This window comes from Agrilus planipennis, unplaced genomic scaffold, assembly GCF_000699045.2.
Source record: "Agrilus planipennis isolate EAB-ADULT unplaced genomic scaffold, Apla_2.0 scaffold419, whole genome shotgun sequence".
Classification (NCBI taxonomy): Eukaryota; Metazoa; Arthropoda; class Insecta; order Coleoptera; family Buprestidae; genus Agrilus; species Agrilus planipennis.
In genome coordinates, this window is record NW_020440940.1 from 29,180 (window position 1) to 50,479 (window position 21,300).

A 21,300-nucleotide genomic window follows, 5' to 3' on the forward strand; every position below is an offset into this window, starting at 1 on the left:
GTAAAACCAGTCTTCTTCTTATCCTGAGGACGCATATCCACTTGTCAATATCCACTTTCCAAATCGAGAACAGAGAACCATTTAGCTCCAGCTAGACTGCCTGGTGGGTTGTTGACTTAGGGTAATGGTTAACTGTCCTTCCGCGTTATATCGTTCAGCTTCCTGTGGTCTACATAAGATTTCGTAGAACCATATTGTTTACGTACCATCACAATACAATAGGGAAGGCCCAAGAAGTTGATTCTGTCATTCCTTTTTTATGCATGTCCTTTATAAGGTTATTGAATTCCTCTTGCTTCGCCCAAGGAACTCTTCCAGGTGGTTGTTTGATAGGCCTTGCTGTTCCAGTGCTGATGCGGTGGTGTGTTTAGTTAGTCCTACCAAAATCTTGATCTAAGAGGGCGAAGACGTATTTGAAAACGGCTAATCTATTTTTTACAATTGAATTGTGAGCAAACAGCAACTTTTATCAATTATGTCACAACCGGCAGATATTTTTTAATTTTCAAACTATCTTAAGCATTACTGGTTTTAATAAATCATGTTTATTAAACTTATATCTAATAATGATAATCAAAATTTATATAAAAAATGCATCATTATTAAAAACCCACACAGCCAATGTCTCATTTTCAAATTCACTTAAACTTATTCAAAATGTGTAATAGACCTTCAAACTTATTCAATATTTCATATTCCTGATAGTGATGCATCCTTCTATTATAAATTCTAGGATGGCACAGAAAGCTTTTGCAGTTTTTCTTCTACCTCTTTAATGGCATCCAAGAGATTAAGACTCTCATTTGCTTTTAAACCTTGTCGACGTAAATCTAACAGGCGAGTTTCAAAACGATCCTTATTCAAGCCCATTTGCCACCACACCTTAATGCACACATGTAGCAAGGGTAAATATAATTCCAGTAAATCACTATCACTCACGCCTTCATAACGATGGAGGGCAAGGTCAGCCCACTTTTTGGCATTTGGAGATCCTGGTATGGCCACACTGCAACCTAACACTCGACATAATGCTAATATAACTGCTGGAGATCTATCTGTATAAATCTAAAAATACAGTATTTATGAGCGAACACTAGGCATACATGTAAAGGATACTTACTTTATTCAGTAGCTGAAAACTGTTCTCTAAAATAGGCAGTGCTGTAGAAAATTGTTTCTCATCAATTAATTGCTTTGCTTCAAGTAATTCTTGATCCTGCAGAAAACTTAATAGTGCTGGAGATGATCTCAAGCTGGCATTAGTTGATATGTGTTTTAGTAAAGTCTCAAAACCAGTACTTCGATTAGTAATTAATTTATTATCAAAATTACCTATTAAAACCTTTTTTGGAAAGTGCACAGTTTGCATTAAATTAGGATATTCTTGTTTAAGAGCTAAATATAAATTTAAAAAATCTGTGTATCTACGGTCTATAGTAGCAGGACTGAAGTCATCTCTACCAGAAATATGTCTTACTTGTAAAGTGTAAACGACATGCTTCTTACTTTCACTATCTTTTTCTGATATGAAGGCCGACACTATTTCAAACAGCAAGGGCTGATTTTTGCTTGGAAGAGCAGTAGCTGAAAAATTACAAAGAACACGAATATGTAGAAACAATCTGCATGAATAGTGCATGACATTACTTACCAATGTCAAGTGCTTCACTCACACTCATTTTTTACATTAATCGATTCAAATAAAAAGAAATATTATTAAATATTTTAACATTATCAGACACACATAATTATTTACATATTTCAGCACATTAGGCACAACTTAAAATTTTAAACAAAACAATTATCATAGGCTACTGTTGTCTAATATGTGAGGTTATATTTATTAATATCTATGTGTGTTTGCCAGAACATAGAGATAATAATGGTTTATAACTAATGTCACACTGCCACTGTCATAGTTCAATTTTCGAGAATGACGTTTTATACTTTTTAATGACTTATTATTCCTAACTGATGATTAGCTTTGGTAATTAGACGTCATTGTTTACTTCTAAAGCCATAAGAAGACCTCAAATTGGAAGGGGTATAAAAGTACTTTTACTTAGGTAGGGTAGGTTAGGTTGAGAGAGTTGAGAGTAACAGTGCCCCCTATAAAAGAGACGTTGGTACTTTCATTTCACGTTTTATTGATAAGTTTAAGTATATTTAGTATACAAAAAGACTCACTAATGTATTACTCATTTTCTTATTTCTGTAAATATTTGTATTTCTTTAACTATAAAAAAGACTACAGAAAAGCATAAAAGAACGTTTTAAATTTCTTCTATCCACCTTCTTGGCACTTAAAATCGTTCAAAATAATACACTGATTAATCTGCCACATTACGGGTGTGTTCCGAAATATAACCCGGTATACTGGCCAGTGCTGATGAGGTCGTGAATCGACGCCATACTGTTGATTCGTTCCGAAATATACTGGCCAGTGCGTTGACGTCTAATTGGCGCCATATTGAGAATAGTGTTTGTGCTCGTTTACAACAATTTTGTTCCAAAAGTTATTAACGTTTATTACAATAAAAAATTGTCCAAACTCTGAAGCACACATGCCCGTTTGATATACTGTTACGACACACTTGTTTCACCAGTACAATATGGCGTCGATTCATAACGTCATCAGCACTGACCAGTATGCTCGGTTATATTTCGGAACACACTCTACATTTTCACTTTCAATTCGTTTATTGTGAATTCTGAGGAATTGCTTGTGGAAATATTAGAATGCATTAAATCATTATAGCCTAATAAATGTTGAAGTATTTTCATAAAATGCTTAATTAGACCAAGATAATTACCTTCAATTACATGGTTCTTCTATTAAGTTTAAGTACATACATACATTAATAAAACTCGATTAACTTTTGACAAATTATTTTTAATAAAATAAACAAAATGTACAAATTATAAAAGCACAGTAATTACAATGCTTACACAATAATAAATTGGGCATATTCAAGCGTCGGACAATTTATGTCCTATTTCGTCAGGAAGTATAATTTCTAGTGCGCATTGTATAGATACCGTTAGTTTTTTCATAAAGCGGTGGTAAAACTTCGGTTTTGCTTGTTTAACACAAAGGTAGTATACTGGAATGCCTAAAAGATAGAAAGAAAGCTTTGTTATTACGTTATTAATAAAAGTATAAATAAAATTGATGGTCTATTAAGTTAAATTCTTTTCCAAATGTCAATAAAAGTAAAAATTTATTCATTGGGATGGATATTATATCTACATGTCCTTGATTAAAATTATTTATTGAGAAAATCTATCACCAAACGCAATGACAGTAAAGTAAATAAAATATCGTCCTCACAATTAATAAATTTAATTTTTTACTCTCTAATTACTACCATTATTAATTAATTTCAAATTCACTCTTCTTATTTGTATAGCCACGTTACTAAAACTCAACTAACTTTTCCGACTTCGCGGCAACTATTTATAGGCGCTGAACTCGTTCTAGCAAAATCCAGAATATGACATCTAGAAAATCTGGTCTTCTTTGTTATTGTGTATACTGAGTTGCCTACACGCGATAATATGTTGGGTTTGACTTGGGTTGGGATTGCGATTCTCTCCAAGAGCGCTCCTACGCTGTACAATCCTTTACTAGAGGTGCATGTTATGCATTTCCTGCGTCTTCCAAATCTCTTTTAATTTGTAGCCTCAGAGTTTTCAAAACGCCGTAATGTCTTTCGCCATGGATTATTTTTAAGACTTCTCAAACTCTGTTCTTCAGAAGTACCATAGGAAGTTTGTTTCTAGTTCCATCTAAACCCTTCTGATTCTTTTCAAAACGCTATGATCCAAGCTAAGCGAAGTCAACTCGGGCCAATAACTTTTCGATGCCTGGATTAGGTCTCGTCTAAGTAAATTAAACAGATTTTCCAATTTAGTCCCTCTATAATGCAATGTTTATGAGCCGCTTTCGAATGTAGCCGATGCTTTTCACAGTCAAAAGGGCATTATATTGAATTGCCATAGACCATTTCCAGTTGTAAAACCAGTCTTCTTCTTATCCTGAGGACGCATATCCACTTGTCAATATCCACTTTCCAAATCGAGAACAGAGAACCATTTAGCTCCAGCTAGACTGCCTGGTGGGTTGTTGACTTAGGGTAATGGTTAACTGTCCTTCCGCGTTATATCGTTCAGCTTCCTGTGGTCTACATAAGATTTCGTAGAACCATATTGTTTACGTACCATCACAATACAATAGGGAAGGCCCAAGAAGTTGATTCTGTCATTCCTTTTTTATGCATGTCCTTTATAAGGTTATTGAATTCCTCTTGCTTCGCCCAAGGAACTCTTCCAGGTGGTTGTTTGATAGGCCTTGCTGTTCCAGTGCTGATGCGGTGGTGTGTTTAGTTAGTCCTACCAAAATCTTGATCTAAGAGGGCGAAGACGTATTTGAAAACGGCTAAGAAGTTCTTCTAATTGCTTTACTTGGTACTTGTTGAAGTGGTTACTTGACCGTTTCACCAATTCTGTTGCAGGATGTGATGTCGGTTTCGTCTCAGGTTCTTCTTCCCAGTAACAATGGTAAATTTCAGCTACTGGTTCAAATACCCCAACTCTGTGCCTTCGCAGATCCTTTGACCGACATCTTTCAAATTGGCTAGAATATGTTCGACCATCCCCACCAATCCGCCGACATCGTCATCTATTCTATCTCTTTCAGTGCTCTCGGAGTGGCTCGGTAGTACAAAATCTTTTTCTATAATCACCTTATAGGTAGAAAGTTTCGTCGTGGGGGTCTGACATTACTATTTCCTGTCTAATGATTCGCATTGTAGACGTGTTAATCTGTAAGTCGATTCCATGTTGTTGCAGAAGATCCAATCCATTAATAACATCATCCACTATGTCGATCACCAATACCTAACTGTATTCAATTCCAATGGATTGGTGAAGTCTCTTCGGTAATTGTGGTGAAGGTCCATCTTCTTTCTACAGGCCGAATTCGCCATTCCGGTACTACATCAGGTTGAACCATAGTGCAGACTGCCCCTGTGTCGATAACCATTCTAATATTGTGCAGATTTACAAATCTATAGAGCCTTTTAAGTTCTGTGAATAATAAATTAGTGCAGTCCAGTCTAGAAATGATGACTTCTCCAGCGGGGACTTAGTGAGGTTATACCGCTATACCAAATTGTTTCAGATAAACGGATTTAATTTTACCCTTTCTATTTGTTCTTTCATTTCTTGAATCTTCCTTTCCATTATGGTTTCCCTTTCATCTGTTTTCTTTTCATTTTGATTTCCCTTTCTTCTATCTTCTTTTCCGCATTGATTTCCCTTTCTTCTATCTTTCTTTCCATTTCATTTTTATTTATTGCTTCCTGGACTGCTTCTATTTTCTGTTTCATTTCTTCTTGAGCTGCTTTTAGTTCTTCATTCGTTTCTTCTTGTCCCTCTTTAGCTTTTTGTTTCATTTCCTCTTGTCCTGCCTTTATTTGTTCCTCCATTTTTGCCTCAGTACTTCCGGCTGTAACAAGCATGAGATATCTCGATTTCTTCTAGAAAATTCGATGAACTTCTTTTATTTTGGCAAAATTTTTCTTCTTTACTAACTTTCCAATGATGTACGGCTTGTTACGATTATTCACGATCCATGATGTCGAATTTGTTCCTTTGAGAACTTTCCAATGATATATAACTTGTTACCGGAGTTGATGTAAGCTTCTAGAAAACTCGTTGAAAATTTTGATGACGTCAGTCATTTTTCTCTTTTCGAGAACTAACAATATATGGTTTATTGGTTATTCGCGATTGGTAGAAACTTTCAGAATTTTGGTCGATGGAATGTACTAGAATATGCAAAAGAATTATTCAAAAATCTTCCTACTTATTCAATCCACTTCTGACATCAAACATTCGTAATCAAACACTTTCCTCACTATTAATAAATTTATTTAATTATTTACTTTCTAACTAACACCACTATTATTTATTAATTTCAAATTCACTAATGTATCACACACTTTATCGCTCCTTCGCTCTTCTTATTTCACTTCGTATCGCCTGGTCGAAGTAACTCTTCCGATCTCATGGCAACTATTTATAGGCGCTAGACTCGTTCTAGAAAAATCCAGAATATGACATCTAGAAAATCTGGTCATCTATGTTACTATGTTGGGTTGCCAATATGATCTGTAGAAAATCAATTTCAAGGGTATTTCCAATCATAAAATTTTCCGTTTATTGCGTTCAAAAAAAAAGTAACCTGACTTACAAATGACCTCCAAGATTAAGGTCATGGTCAGATTCAACATCACTAACTGATTTTCTGTTGGAAATGATATAATTTCACCTTAAACTATTTCCAGAATAATACGATCTAATGATATATTTTATTGTCACCCGCAATGGCGATTTGTGTAGGAACAGGCTACTTTCTACTTCCTTTTGGGACCGAAACAGCGCGGGCTAAATATGATTTAAAAAAATCCATTCTTTTTCGATACGTACTACTACACTTATGAAGTTATTAAATTAATACTGAACGTTAACATAGCATTAAACAAAAAAACATTAGTGTCTACATAATGCACAAAAAGGATTAGTAAATTCTAATATGGTAATAAGTCACAAAACTCTGACTTACCTGAAAGTGTAATAGCTAAGCTTACGACAGTGTTCATAGGGTATGATGGTATGGGGAATATGACAAGGAACAAACAACATGCTATGAATAATACTGGTATTATAGTATTAACCCTGATAGGTCTGACCATCTTTGGTTGTGTGTGTCTCAGCCACAACATCCCAGCAATGCTTGCCGCTATCGAAAGCCACAGAATTTGGCTGTAGTAGTTAATTAGGATAAATATGTCACTAACGAAAAGCATACATAAGGATGTGACACACTAAAAATAGAGTTAGAATTAACACTTAGGTGACTTAGTTCTTCTATATTTATTCTATATTTACTGTAAAGATGAGTGAAGGAACGGGAGTCATCCTCTTGACATGAATAAAAGAGAAAAGTTCGGGTAAATGTCCCTCCTGAGATCCAACTAAAAAGAGTCTTCCTGAGGTGAAGAGAACACCATTGACTCCGCCAAATGTAGACAACGCTACAAATATAGGTACAACCCAATAAAAATTTCCAAAAGTTTTTACTCCAAAAGACTGGAAATTAAAAGAATACATATATTAGCTGATTAAAATCCGAATTGGATTAAACTAACTAATATAAAATAAATTCCATAAATAAGCGTTATCAATCCATAATTTCATAAACTTTCGCGAGCGTATCAATAATGAAGTTCATCCGCCAATTTGACTGTATTTCTATTTCAAACAATCATGTTGAAGATGTCCGATGTCATCGAGAACGAAATGCCGGGAAATTCAATGTTAGCTAACTATTTTCAACCTGTATGATTCCTTCGTACAGTGGTTCTATTTTTTAATATACGTGGATGTTACGAATATCAGTGACTGTCACATTCACTACAACCCACAATAACAAAATAATGATAATGTGTTAAAACGATTATGAAAGGGCCCAGCGCAATGTAAAGTGAAATTGGGAGGTATAACCTCCGTTCAAGGATCGGCAGATACTGTTTCATGAATCCCAAAAACAGCCACGGATTTTTAATTCCTCTTTTAAATTTTATTTCAAATTAACATCACATAAACAAGTGGTAATTAAATAAAATACGACTTATTCATTATTATTTATATTATTACTATGTTACAAAATATGCTATTATTCTAAAACTTAAATTATATTAAAAAATCAATGCGGACGGTATTTTTGCATTTATCTAGAATGTTTTAGTAAGTCTGGCACATAACTATGGTTTTTAGTTTAAGACCTGACTCTAAATTTTGATTAGTTAATTGGCTTGTCCTTTTTTAAGTTCATAGAAAACAAAACTTGTTCGCACGAACATGTTAACCTAAAGATCGTAGCACACCAAAAGCCATTTTTTTAATTTTGTCATAGCATTTCGGGTATCAAAAGTTAGTGCCTCAGGCTTAAGCATCTCTTTTAGAGTAGTCCACTTATACTGCGACATCAAAAGACATTTCTGCCTTTTCAGCTCTTTTAAGCTAGTACTTAAGACTCGTAAATGTCGAGCTACTCAAATCTTTGTTTTTTAAATCTAATTAGATTTTGAATGAACCAGCATTGATATTAAATGGACTAAAATTTAGTATATTGCTGTTTACTTTGAGAGTATTCGTAATAAAAGCCAAAGTAGGCTTACTTATTTTTAACTGAACAAATCCCTCATTGTTTTAATCGTTCTTGTGTAGTAACCATCAGTGTGAATCGAAGCACTGTTTCCATCTTGATGATACCTTAGAGTTTGGAAGTGTAATAATGTGTCCATTCCCATATCTTCTGTCAAAAGAAGCAATTTATTTTCAAAACCAATTACTTCTTTCAGTAATGAAAATGCAAAGTTTCCTTATCTTTGAAGCTTTAGCTTTAGTTCGTTAGATGCATTGTAATGTCATTCATAAAGTGTAAGTCTCTTGTTTTAGGTATACGGGTGTGCTGCGTGTCTGTCCGCTCTGCTTTAGCTTTTATTTTTTTAGGGAAATTTGAAGAGCCGCAATTGTGTCTTGAAAAAACCGCAGGAGGCTCTAGAGCCGCGGTTTGTCGACCCCTGATTTAGACCAGAGCCGGGCAAACTTTAACTTCGCAGGAGCTGCTACCTGAGGTTAGTTTTGGTCACTCCATACCCTTCAATGAGTACGAGAGAGTAAGCAGTAATGACACATATTGCTTTCTCTTTTTCTTCTCCCTTTCACTCCCATATCGAGCCCCTTCATCCCGAAGACGAGCGAATCCTCTTTCGCAACTTAAGCAATACCTACAAAAATTTTCTAATGATCGATCCGCAGCTCAGGGGTAGCATGTAGGACTATGGCCGCGATGCTATTGGGTTTGGCTGTGGAAGAGGGTACTCACCTACGAAATGGAAGGGATAAGAAAAGAGAAGAATCATCTCACTCGCACTTGCAGGAGCAATGAGGAGCTTCTTGGCTATACCTGAGGAACACTCGGGAGTCAAAAGAGCCGAGTTTACCCGGCTCTGATCTAGACCCTAGACCTAAGAGGTATAGATCATTGCTCAGCGTTCGAAAGGACACCAGCTCAATTTCGCGTCCGTCTGCTTTGGTCCAAATTCTTTGTCGTTTCTTTGGATCGCAAATGCTGGGGTAATAATATTCCACAGATAATCTTTCATTCACTTCTGTCATCATTTCGCCCGTCTCACCTTTATTACCCCATGCACCCATTGCCACAATTCTTAAAAGGAGTCTAAAGAGGGTCTTCCGCGTTAGGAGGTGGTGGGAATGAAACACCCAAACGTTTATTTTTTTTTTAAGTTTTACATTTTACTTACGTAAGTTTTATCAGTGGAGATAACGGGTAGTTTTCATTTCAACGATTTTTTTACTATAGGTATAAGGTTTAAATCAAGTAGTGAACTAAGATGTCCTTTAAGGCATAATAAAATCACAAAGAAAATATTCTAAATATAGAGCCATATTGCTGTAGATACGTAAGATATAATACACTCACTAGACGCAACAAAAAGCTCCGTCGATTCATTAACCGAGGAGCGTATTCAAAGACCTTAAGACGTACTAACGAAGTGCTTGATATTTTTTTTTTCAATAATATCATTATTTTGTTATGCCTAAAAATAGCATTCCCCAAACATTTTTCCTTAAAAGTCAATGGTAACTTGAAAAAATATACTTGATTGTTTTAGCGTCACTGCTTTGCGATGTATTACAAACTACATTTTCCCCGCGGTTTTGCTGGCAGAAATTAGTATTGTTTCTTCATAAAACCTTTTAACTCCCAATTTACCCTTACAACGTTTTCATTTTATGTAATGTCGCCGTCTTAGATTTCAAATATAAACGTAGCAACAACACTTCATCTTTAAGGGTTGATTTTTAAAAATTGCCAAAACACGTATTTGCTTAATTTCAACAATGAGCAACCTTCGAGTAAATCCGAGTACAAATAAAATATACCCCATGGAAACGTTGCAACCTCTTTTCATTTCATTAATAATATCAAACAGCATATATACCAAATTCAACCACAAATAAAATATGGTCCAAACAAAACTTGCAACACCTTTTTACCCCTACCCCCTTTTGGAGGTTGAATTTTTTAAAATGTCGAGATAAGTCTTTCAGAAATTAAATGAGAGACCATTAAGACCAAGTTTCAAGTAAATCTGACCACAAATAATATATGTTCCATTTAAGCATTACAACCCCTCTTCACCACTTAACCCCCCAACAGAGATTGAATTTTTTTAAATTTTTTAAGCAGTTTCAAGTAAATCTGACCACAAATAATATATGTTCCATTTAAGCATTGCAACCCCTCTTCACCACTTAACCCCCCAACAGAGATTGAATTTTTTTAAATTTTTTAAGCAGTTTCAATAAATCGTAAAGAGGTAGAATTTTGTAAAATGTTGAAATAGGTATGTATGTCACTAATTTTATATGAAAAGGCATTAAAGCCAAGTTTCAGGTAAATCTGACTAAATAAAACACCATACTTAACCTAGATAACATTACGCTTAGCTGTCATTTGCGTTTTATTATACCATTTTAACAAATGAACGGCTAGACTGATGATTTGATTTATCAATATTTCGTTTTGCGGTCATTTGCGTTTTGTCATTCCATGTCAGTTGCGTTTTCTTATACCACTTTTTTTCCATGGGAACGTGATAAAAAGTATCCTATGTCCTTCTCCGGGTTCTAAGCTACCTCCCCACCAATATTCAGTCAAATCGGTTCAGCCGTTCTTGAGTTATAAATGGTGATATATATATATATAGATGTATAGATACAATGGTTATTTAATGTGCAACAAATCTAGATTTCATACAGTGGCATAGCGCAAATTTCTACCAGCCGAGACGAACCCTAAATTTGTCGCCCTTTCTATTTTCGCAATTAAGATCTTTTATTTAAAATGATCTGGATTGTAGTGAAAAGTCATACACAAAAGTTTATACTTTTAATTTAGCATTTGTATGAACTTATTGTGACCTTCAAATTGCAATGATTCTTCGGATTCATTACAAAAACGTCTCAGACTGGCTATGAATAATTTTAGAAATTATTCTATCTAGGGCAATTGCGTGGGTTTGTGTGCGTTTGTGTACAAATGAGTCCTTTCCATATGATATCAAAATTGTAAATTACAACAAAATGATTCATTTTAATTCAAAATGTGTTACTTTAGTTAAGAACAAACACGTGAAATTAAATAAATGCGCAGTACAATCATCAAATATAGATAATTCAGAATAGCATGAGGGCCAACAGCTTTCTTGAAAGAAATCAAAATATTTCTTGAAATTTGATACGTAAATAAAACATTGAATATACATGTTTTTTCTAAAAAAGAAAACATTAAAGCTGATACTAAATCTTTCAGAAATATATTTTTAACATTTTAGCTTTTCTAAGTCAAGACGTTTCCTACCTACCCTCTTTTTCAGAATATTTAATTTAAGATTGGTCTTCATAACTACTACGTTATGATCGCTATCTATATCTGTTCCTGGATAAAAATAATAATCATCATCATAAGGTCGTCAGTCCTAAGACTGCTTGGACACGCACCTTCTAAAACTAGAACAACCAACATCTTTAACTATTTGCGAACAGTAATCTACTCTAAGTCTACCTTTACCCCTCCTAACTCCCATTTCTGATATATCTCTGACTAGACCTTCATGCCTGGAGAAGGTGTCTTACCAACCTATCTCGCCTATTTCTTATAGACTTCAATAGAGTCCTCTGTTCTTATTTTCTTTTTAATACCTCTTCATTTATAACCTTCTCTATCCTCGGTATCCTCATCGTTCGCCGGTAACACCACATTTCGAAAACTTCTAACCCTTTCTTTTCCGCCACGCCCACCGTCCATGTTTGTCACCCATGCAGGGCCGCACTCCACGCATACGTCTTTAACAATCTTTTTTGAATTTCTAAATTAATCGTTCGCGAGCATAGAAGTGACTTTTTTTTAAAAAAGGCTACTCGATCCTGCGCCATCCTCTGCTTTATATTCATACTATTCTTTCCGTCCTGACTCATATGACTTCCTAGATACCTATCTTTACATTCGTTCTTTCCCTATTCTTTCTTCCCTTGAATATCAGTATTTTTGTTTTACTTTTATTTATTTTCATACAGTAGTGTTTTGTCAATATCGCTTCTAAAGCAGCGCTAACGATTCTGCATCGTTCGTGTTGCTGCGATCTCCTCGTAGCTTAGTAGCAGAATACTGGTTTGTAAAACCAGAGCCCGGGTTAAATTCGCGAAATTTTCCTCATTATTTTGATGTTATCTGTAGTGGGTAAAGTTAATCCCAAAAGAAATCAGTTCAATAGAACTATTAACTTTAATTGTTGTTTCCTCAGGTGCCTGAGGTCACTGTTATATTTTGCAATATTCGAAAACACCCCTGTAAAAGCTTTTCAAATATTTTGAGTTTTGTAGGCACAAGTGGTTAATAGAATATAAAACGTGCTTCATTCGAATGATGTCATAATGTTGTAAATGCACCTAAACGTAGTCTGAGGCATGTAAAGTGGCGATTCAGACTGTCCTTATACTAGTAAGACCAAAACAAAAACCGAACGAACAAAACCACGAGTAAAACCAAGGCAGAACGAACATGACCAAGACTAAAATAAAGACCAAATGCACAAGACCAAGATTAAAAGCAAGATCAAATATAAAAAAACTTTACTACTATTTAAAGAAAGGGATTTACATGAATTTTCTTGGAGTAAGCGTTCTTTGTTCCTATGTCTGAATAACATATAGTTGAAATATAGACTTAATAATTTTTTTTTGATATTTTTTAATTCATTCAAGTACCTTGTAGGTAGTATTTTGTTCGCCAAACTGAAATTTAGTTCAAGTACATCTAATCGTTAGATTAGGTGAAGGAAAAATGTATACAAATTATTTTCAATCTATTCATAACAAAATGCAATAAAAATGCTAGGTATCATATACCACGTTGCCTTCACCAATTTATGGCGTAAATCGTAAAATACCGACGCCTTTTAAGGTGTAATCTTCTGTAAATTGCAACCTTCGAAACGTATAAGCGTTTTCTAGTACAACCCGATATATCGATGCTTGTAATTGTATTCTATTGACTTACTACTGCCACAGCAGGTGAATTGAGTATTTCTTCCTTAGAAAGGACTACAAAGTAGGCAACATTTGCAAGGACATACACTCCCGTCACTATGGGCAGAGCTATCCAGATAGCTCTTGGTAAATTCCTGAAAAAAAAAACATCAATGAGTTTATTATTACACATAAGCAAATCGTTAAAAATATTACTTTGCAGAAATTGAAGTATTTGCTGCTAAAATAGGTCGATTTAAAACATAAAGTAAGTAAAAGATGTAAGTCCGTTTATTTAAAATGTTGCAGTATCGACTAAACTTGTACTTGTGCAATCGACCTTGCATTTGCGACTAAATTCTAACCTTTTTTATTCACAATACTGCATTTTACCGTTTCGAACTTGTTTATTTAGTAATCAACAATTAAAAATTAAATTTCATTATTTCAGCTTGTAATCCAAATACAATTCAAGTTTAGGTTTCTTGAAGAAATGATAGATTTCCATATTGTTTTTGACATACTGTTTAAAATTATTTGGCAAACTAGGAGAACATCCAATTTAACAAGGTTTTAATTACTGCGTAACCAAAAAAAAGCTACGAGGGTGGATTGATAAGTTTCCGGCCTAACCAAGAGATGACGCCACTAGGCCTACCTTGAGGTGACATTCTATAGTACCATCCTTGGATAGCTTGTAGCTATAGTTTCAGCCCGATCTCCTTGCTAGTGTAGGTTTGACAGCACGCTGAACAAGACGCCTCTGTGGTTTTCGTAAAAATGGAAAAGCAGGAAAATCGTGCTGTCATCAAATACTTTTATTTGAAGGGGTTAACGCCGAAGGAAATTAAAAAAGAGATGGACTCAACACTGGGGACATCCTCCCCGTCATATTCAACCGTTAAGCAGTGGGTTTCCGAGTTTAAAAAGGGTCGTGTGAGCACCTCTGATGGGCCTCGCTCAGGACGCCCCGTTGAGGTCACAACTCCAGATATGATCGAAAAAATTCATCAAATAGTGCTGGGAGACCGCAGATTGAAAGTGCGTGAGATAGCTGAGACCTGTAAGATGTCATATGAACGTGTGCAACATATTTTGCACCAACATTTGCATATGGAAAAGCTCTGTGCAAGATGGGTGCCGCGTTTGCTAACAGTCGACCAAAAATTGATTCGAAAAAACATTTCTACCGCAAATTTGTCATTGTATAAGCGTAATCCAAGCGAATTTTTGCGTCGATTCGTAACCGTTGACGAAACGTGGGTCCACCACTACACTCCTGAAACCAAAGAACAGTCTAAACAGTGGATTGGACCAGGGGAACCAACTCCAAAGAAGGCAAAAACAATTTTTTCGGCGAACAAGGTTATGGCTACTGTTTTTTGGGATGCAAGAGGTATTATATACATTGATTACCTTGCAAAGGGTAATACTATCACTGGTCAATACTACGCAGACTTATTGCAACGTTTGAGCCACGAGGTGAAAATTAAACGACCTCATCTGGCGAAGAAAAAAATCTTGTTTCATCACGATAACGCACCAGCGCACACGTCAATCGTTGCGACGGCTAAAATCAACGATCTAAAGTTTGAATTGATGCCGCACCCTCCTTACTCTCCAGACCTAGCCCCGAGTGACTATTTTCTGTTCCCTAATCTCAAAAAATGGCTTGGCGGTAAGAGATTTGCGGACAATGAAGAAGTAATCGAAGCTGTAAATGGTTATTTTGAGGAGCTTGACGAATCAGTCTATAGAGATGGCATTAATAGACTGGAACACCGCTATGAGAAATGTATCAGCCTTGGGGGATTATGTTGAGAAATAAAAAAAAAAAATTTTTAAAAACCTTGTTTTTCTTGGTCAGGCCGGAAACTTATCAATCCACCCTCGTATTTTCATTGTTTAAACAATTTTTTTGCTCATGTTCTACTTACTTAGTCTTAAGATATCAGAACGGTAGTTTTTAAGGAAATGGTAGGAATATTAAATTTCTCATTAGGGCACTTAATTAGCATTTAATTGTCCATGTGTCTATTTTTGATTCTGTTGACTCTGCTCTTCATACATAATCAACATTAATTTTTTTGCACTCATGATGAAGCATGCCGATTAAGAGAATTAATAAAATTCTACGATATACTATAGGATGTTTTAACAAATCTGTCAAACAATTTCTTTAATTTTGTTCGCAAATTATTTAATATTTGGAATTTCAATGAATAATCTGCTAGTAATTTCACAAGAAATAGAGAAAGTTCTTTTTACATTATTTTAAAGGTAATGTGAATAAAAACACAAATACAAGGTCAATTATAACGTTAACAGTTGTCAGTTATTTACTTTCCAAGCAGAATGCTAAAACTTTTAAGCAACAACTATAAAATTATAAGAAATTTGTTAACATATGTGAAGCCGTTACGTAAAATAAAAAAAAATGACCAAAACTTCGTAGAAAATGAAAAAAATTGTTACAAAAACCTCATGAATTATATTACCTTATTATTTAGTATTTTTCATGTTAATTATATTATTGAGTAATTATGTATGTTAAAGATACACCTTTCCCAGCATTATATCATTATTATGGCAAGATAAAATCACAAGCCGTTTTGCTTTTTATTAAAAAAAGATATTTCCAGCTGTAATATAACAACAATTCTTTGTCTTTTTGCTTCATTTTCTTTCAGATCGTCGATCAATCTTGAAAATAAAGTAGCCCAATAAGTTGAAAATCACGTATAAGAATTGCGAGCAGTTTTATCTTGTTAAAAGGTTGCGAAAAGAAACAAGGAAACTCGTTTTGCTTTTGCACTTACGCTCTCGACTCTAAATGGACTTACGTAAGTACTGCGTAGGAGAACAATGTTTAATTCAGAACCTAATCCTGAAAAGCAGGTCCTTAAAGAAGAACACTTTGAGTAATTGATGGATTCTTAAACGGAAATAAATTCTCCAATGTAAACAAAAAAAGAGAGATACTAAAGACGTTCTTAAAGAATCGCTATAAATAATTTAGTAACCACCAGTGCATGTGTAACGTAAAAAAGTAGACATTTCAGTATATTCCTTAGGATGAGAAGGTTACTGTAGGAAAAGTCATCACGAAGGAAGTGAGTGTTGTCTTGGTCTTCAATCGAGTGAATTAGTAAAGTTAGTTAATAAAATACATCACTACCTGCCAGTAATGCAATTATTGAGAAATTTTTTCATTTATGAATAACTTATGGACTGAAGACAGAAATAATTTTAATTTAAATAATTAAAGGCCGACTTGCATGTGAGAATAAACTATAACATGAATTGTAGCGAGTTTTGATAAAATTATAATATAAATAGCAATAATCATCATCATTATAAGGAATAAGTCGTAAGACTGGTTGGGCAGATACCTCCACTGTTTTCCATCTTTAGTTAATCTTCGTATTTACTTAAAACTAGAACATTCCACATTCGTAACTATTTGTGAACAGTAATGTAATCTAGGTATCTACTCCTCTTAACTCCTGTTTCCGCTTTTAATATGTCTCTGACTAGTCCTATATGCCTGAGAAGATGCCCTACCAACCTATCTCACCTATTCCTTATTGACTTCCATAGAGTCACCTGTTCTCCTTCCAATACCTCTTCATTTCTAACCTTCTCTATCCACGGTATCCTCATCATTCACCTGAAACAACCACATTTCAAACGCTTCTAACCTTTTCTTTCCCACCGCGCCCAGCGTCAATGGTTTGCACTCGTACAGAAGCATAGAAGTGACTTGTTTTTATTGAAGGCGACTCTACCCTGCTCTTACTGTTCCTTCCATCCTGAGTTACCTGACTTCCTAGTTACCGAAAATCAGTTACTTTTTCTAATTTTTCGTCTTCTGTCATTATATTCGCTCTTTCCCTACTTTTTCTTACCTGGAATACTAATATTTTTGTTTTACTGTTATTTGTTTTCATACAATACTGTTTTGTCAATACCGCTTCAATTTTATCTAAAGCTATCTCTAACTCCTCCTTGTTAGATGCCAATACTGCTATAATAACAATAATAATAAACTATAAATTGCTTATGTGCAGACATATGCAATTTCAGTAGAAGTATTTGAGCAAGACCAAGACTCAGGGCTCTAGCTAGAGTCGAAATTGGGGTAGGGTAGCATTGGTTGCAGGTAGAGCGAAAGTAACAAATTGATCATAATTGATCTGCCCTCGAAGCACGGGCTCCTAAATCAATCACCATGTGTATCACGGACCTCTAGGTCAGTGATGTACATTCAATAGCTATTCGTAGACAAATCATTTCTGTACCTCAGAACTATTAAATCCTCAATGATGAAGAACAAGTGAACAAGCTGGTTGAACTTCCAGATTTGGATGTAGAGATTCACGTTTGAGGTAATAATTAATTGTTGGGTAGGGTGGTACGAGTAAATAGATACGACCAAAAATACCATTTAGATCATATTGTGTCTGCAAACTTATTATAATAATTAACATAATAATAAAAAATATTTAGAACACCTGAATTTTACGATTCGTCATGCTATTAAAAGTGCGAAGAACATCGTTCAGATCAACCGTTTTTGTTCTTTTTTTTTTTTTCAAAGGCCAGAAATACCATACCAGCCATTCTCTCGTGACCCATTGACAGCCTTTGAGGCCTATTGATTGCAGTTAAAGTTGAAAACGTAGATTCGCAGACTGCAATGCTACATCCTATAGTCGCCACAAATGCAAAAAGTTTATATGTATGTTTGGTATTTTTAAGGTAGGACATTGCCCTACAATGCCCCCCCCCCCAGATACGGCCGTGCCAAGACCAATATCAAGACTGGGGTAATCTTGGTCTTGGTCTTGCTTTGCTCATTACTACTAGTTATTATTATATTAGAATCAAGTTGAATACGCTATTATTCATTTATTGGTTTTATTATTCCGTCTAAATAACGGAAAATAAACGTTTAATCGCTACAAACGTTGATAGTTACACGAGTATCTCTGAAACAGTGTGACAAATAATTTAATCTCGAAATATCGCCAAATAGGAAAAGATGTCGCCACTTTCTACCGTTTTATTAAGTTACACCTTTTTTTATTTAACTTTTATATCCAAAAATAATTCTGATTTAATGTGTTTAACAAGATGAAAGAATTAGGATCTGTTCAGGATAATCACGCAATCGAAAATAAATATCTAAGTATTATTTTATACGCAAGCTGTTAATTCTGAAAAATTGCCCAATTCATAACTTTTTTAAATTTTATTTGTAGCAAACAGTTATTATGAACCAATAATTGCTATACAATCACTTTTTTCAGTAAATCTAAATTTTAATTGAAATTGCTGAATGGTTTTCTGAAATGGTCCTTATTAATAAACAGGTAGGTAGTGAAAAAAAAAATATTTCAAAACGCACCTTTTATTTCAAGAATTTCAGAAAAACCAGCAATTTATTTTTTCCGTGCATAATTTCAATCAATAATAACAATAGATGGAAATACTTATTGACATTCAGTAGGTGGTCAATTTATAGCTGAAAACCCATACTTTACGTTAGAACAATGCATTTTATCAAAAGATAAATATTTTAGTGATTTATTTATGAAATACTAACAAACAATTATTATTCCTCGAAAGTATTGAATTTTTCAGTGCAATTAACCTTCTGTAATTAAGCAAAAACTTAGTGTTCTAACATACTAAGAGGTTGTACTGACAATGAGAACTAATATCTTTCAATAAAGGGTATATCAAATTTTTTAAATAATTTGTTAACCATTGTTTGGAACATCATATCAATAAAAAGCAATAAACATACCCGAAATCAGCTTTATATTATATAAGTAGCTACATTCATTACAATAACAATTACATTAAATTTCGTTATTACCTACTCTTTACTGGTAGGTACAGTAGCAAATCCCCAATACACTCAATTAGCAGCTACGAGAGGTTCAATATTTACCAGGTCAGCCTTATCCTACCCCTGTCCTGGCTTACCCTTACCTGGTTACGGCCCTACCTCTATAGAATTGTTTTCGGCTTATTTCTTTTGAATTCAGCACACAATACAATTTACTATTTAATTTTGCGGTAATTGTTTATAATTGCAAATGAAATGAGTGGACATTAATAAATAAATAGAGAATTTAGTTATTCATACTAACAATAGCTATAAAAAAGAGGATCATAAAAACGCCATGCAATTTGGTATTAGAAAAGAAAGGATAGTCTAATGATTCACTTCAAGCAGTTTATGACTGTATAGATTATAATCTAGACAAAAACCTCCCTACTATTGCCGCATTTTTAGACTTGTAAAAAAGTTTCGATACTGTGGACCATCGATTGCTATTAAAAAGACTATACCAATATTACGGTATAAGGGGAGAAGCATTATCAAAAATAATCTTTCAATGGGAACTCAAAATTAGAATAGGTCACATCTTAAGTCCTAAATGCACCTAAGCATAAATATCCCGCAGGATACCATCTTGGATCCTCTGCTCTTCTTAATATACATAAACGAATTTTTAATATTACATGTCAAGGCAGAATCATCTCGTAAGCCGATGACACATATCTAATATTTGCTAGGAAAACGTAGGAAGAAATAGCCAAAGGCACGAACGTGTTGTTTTTGTTCTTAATGCTAATTGACTACCTACTAAAAAATAAATTAACTATAAACACATATAAAGTTGTTATATGTTTACAAATTACATAGCGATCTTACTCTTAAACTTAAAATGTTTAAAATACTAAAAGCATGTGTGTTGTCATTGTTAATATATCATCATAAGGTCGTCAGATATTTTCAGTAGTAAATGGTACCAATAACAACACATTTGAGCAATGGAATTGTAGTGGATAAAATGGTCAATTTTTCCGTGCAGTACTATACGGATTATACGCTCCTCACGTTGTATCCTTCCTTTTCTGGCCTAGTGCTGTTCTTTTCTACTTTGCGCCGGTCAAACTGAAGGTCACATCGCTACAGAAAGTAAATGAAGTATAATATTAATTGTGTCAGCATAAACACCAGAAATGATTTAGCTATATTAATTAAGGAAAACTGCTTAGACATTAAATTAACGAACATAACAACTGAAGTTAGTGATTTAAAAGTAAAAGTCATCTATGGAATTGAGGTGTTTAAAAACAAAATTGTAAAAGCGTTAATACATTCCAGTATGTGTTGTTCCGTACACTTCTACTGACAAAAACTAATTACTTAGCAATTAAAAGAGCAAGAACAAATGAGAAAACTTTATTAAACTTAACAAGTCTTAATTATGTTGTGTTAACGGAAGTGAAATTTTAATAGGAGCTGCAATACGCTGCTAAGATGAGCTACTGATTCAGCCTAATTTGGTTATATCTTGAATGCATATCCCTTCGCAGGCAACGTTTATTACAAGCATCACAAATAATAATAATACGGCGGCGATAATAATCAAATTTACTCCGAGATGTAAATATAATATGTATATATACGAGCCCCGCGTTACTAGTTCAAAAACAGAATACGTTAGAAAAAACGGCTTGCTAAATTTCTTTTTGTATTAGTTTACTTTCATAATGTAAGGAAAATTCTGTTATATCTATTTATTTAAACAGGTTTCAATATGCAAGTAATTTATTTTATGCAGTTATACACTCCATATACAGTTATTTATCTACCAATATTCAATATACAGGATGTAACAGAAATCAATGCAGAGATAAATGCAATTTCGGTGGTGATAAAAAAATGCAACAACGCAACGCCGCATTCAATCAACTGGTAATTAGATTAAGTATGATTGAAGGTGTTTATGTTGTAGACGACCTTTAGTAGTTGTTGTTCTTTTAATATTTAAATTTTTTATTTAGTCAGTCGATGTGCAGTTCAATAAACTAATTCAGCAAAATAATATCAGTCATTGGAGTAGGTCAGTATGCCACTGTAGAGCAGCTGTTGTTATAATGATGTGATTTGATAATTATTTACGGATTTGAATCATATCGGCGCTGTAGAGAACGAAATCCTTCATAGAAGGCAACCTTCTAAGTGATACATCCCAAAGGTGATGCAGCACCTAATTTTTTTTAGGGTGTTGTTTACAGACAAATGTTGCT

The 21,300-nt window shown here is 34.2% G+C and overlaps 2 protein-coding genes across 2 annotated transcripts in view; both read right to left on the minus strand.

The window, feature by feature from the left end:
* Positions 1–427: 427 nt before the first annotated feature.
* LOC108742878 (sorting nexin-21) lies at positions 428–1,849 on the minus strand. The gene is made up of 3 exons (XM_018478221.2): positions 1,652–1,849; positions 1,121–1,584; positions 428–1,065 (listed from the first exon to the last, which is right to left on the minus strand). The coding sequence occupies exons 1-3, from the start codon at positions 1,677–1,679 to the stop codon at positions 730–732; spliced, it is 828 nt and encodes a 275-aa protein (XP_018333723.1). The 5' UTR covers positions 1,680–1,849; the 3' UTR covers positions 428–729.
* Positions 1,850–2,872: 1,023 nt separating this feature from the next.
* Positions 2,873–21,300, minus strand: part of LOC108742877 (Y+L amino acid transporter 2-like) — a 57,022-nt gene continuing 38,594 nt past the window's right edge. Inside the window, exons 3-6 of the mRNA XM_025979967.1 lie at positions 13,217–13,340; positions 6,955–7,155; positions 6,629–6,890; positions 2,873–3,113 (exon numbers count right to left, since the gene is read on the minus strand). Coding sequence (XP_025835752.1) covers positions 2,971–3,113; positions 6,629–6,890; positions 6,955–7,155; positions 13,217–13,340 — 730 coding nt within the window. The 3' untranslated portion in view covers positions 2,873–2,970. The remainder of the gene's footprint in view (positions 3,114–6,628; positions 6,891–6,954; positions 7,156–13,216; positions 13,341–21,300) is intronic.

What these genes read in the sequence shown, in the direction of transcription:
- LOC108742878 (XM_018478221.2), bottom strand. Translation starts at nt 1,679, where the DNA reads ATGAGTGTGAGTGAAGCACTTGACATTG. An exon ending in GAGTGAAGCACTTGACATTG is followed by an intron (nt 1,585 to 1,651) that starts GTAAGTAATGTC and finishes GTAATTTTTCAG; the next exon opens with CTACTGCTCTTCCAAGCAAA. An exon ending in GTTTTCAGCTACTGAATAAA is followed by an intron (nt 1,066 to 1,120) that starts GTAAGTATCCTT and finishes CTGTATTTTTAG; the next exon opens with ATTTATACAGATAGATCTCC.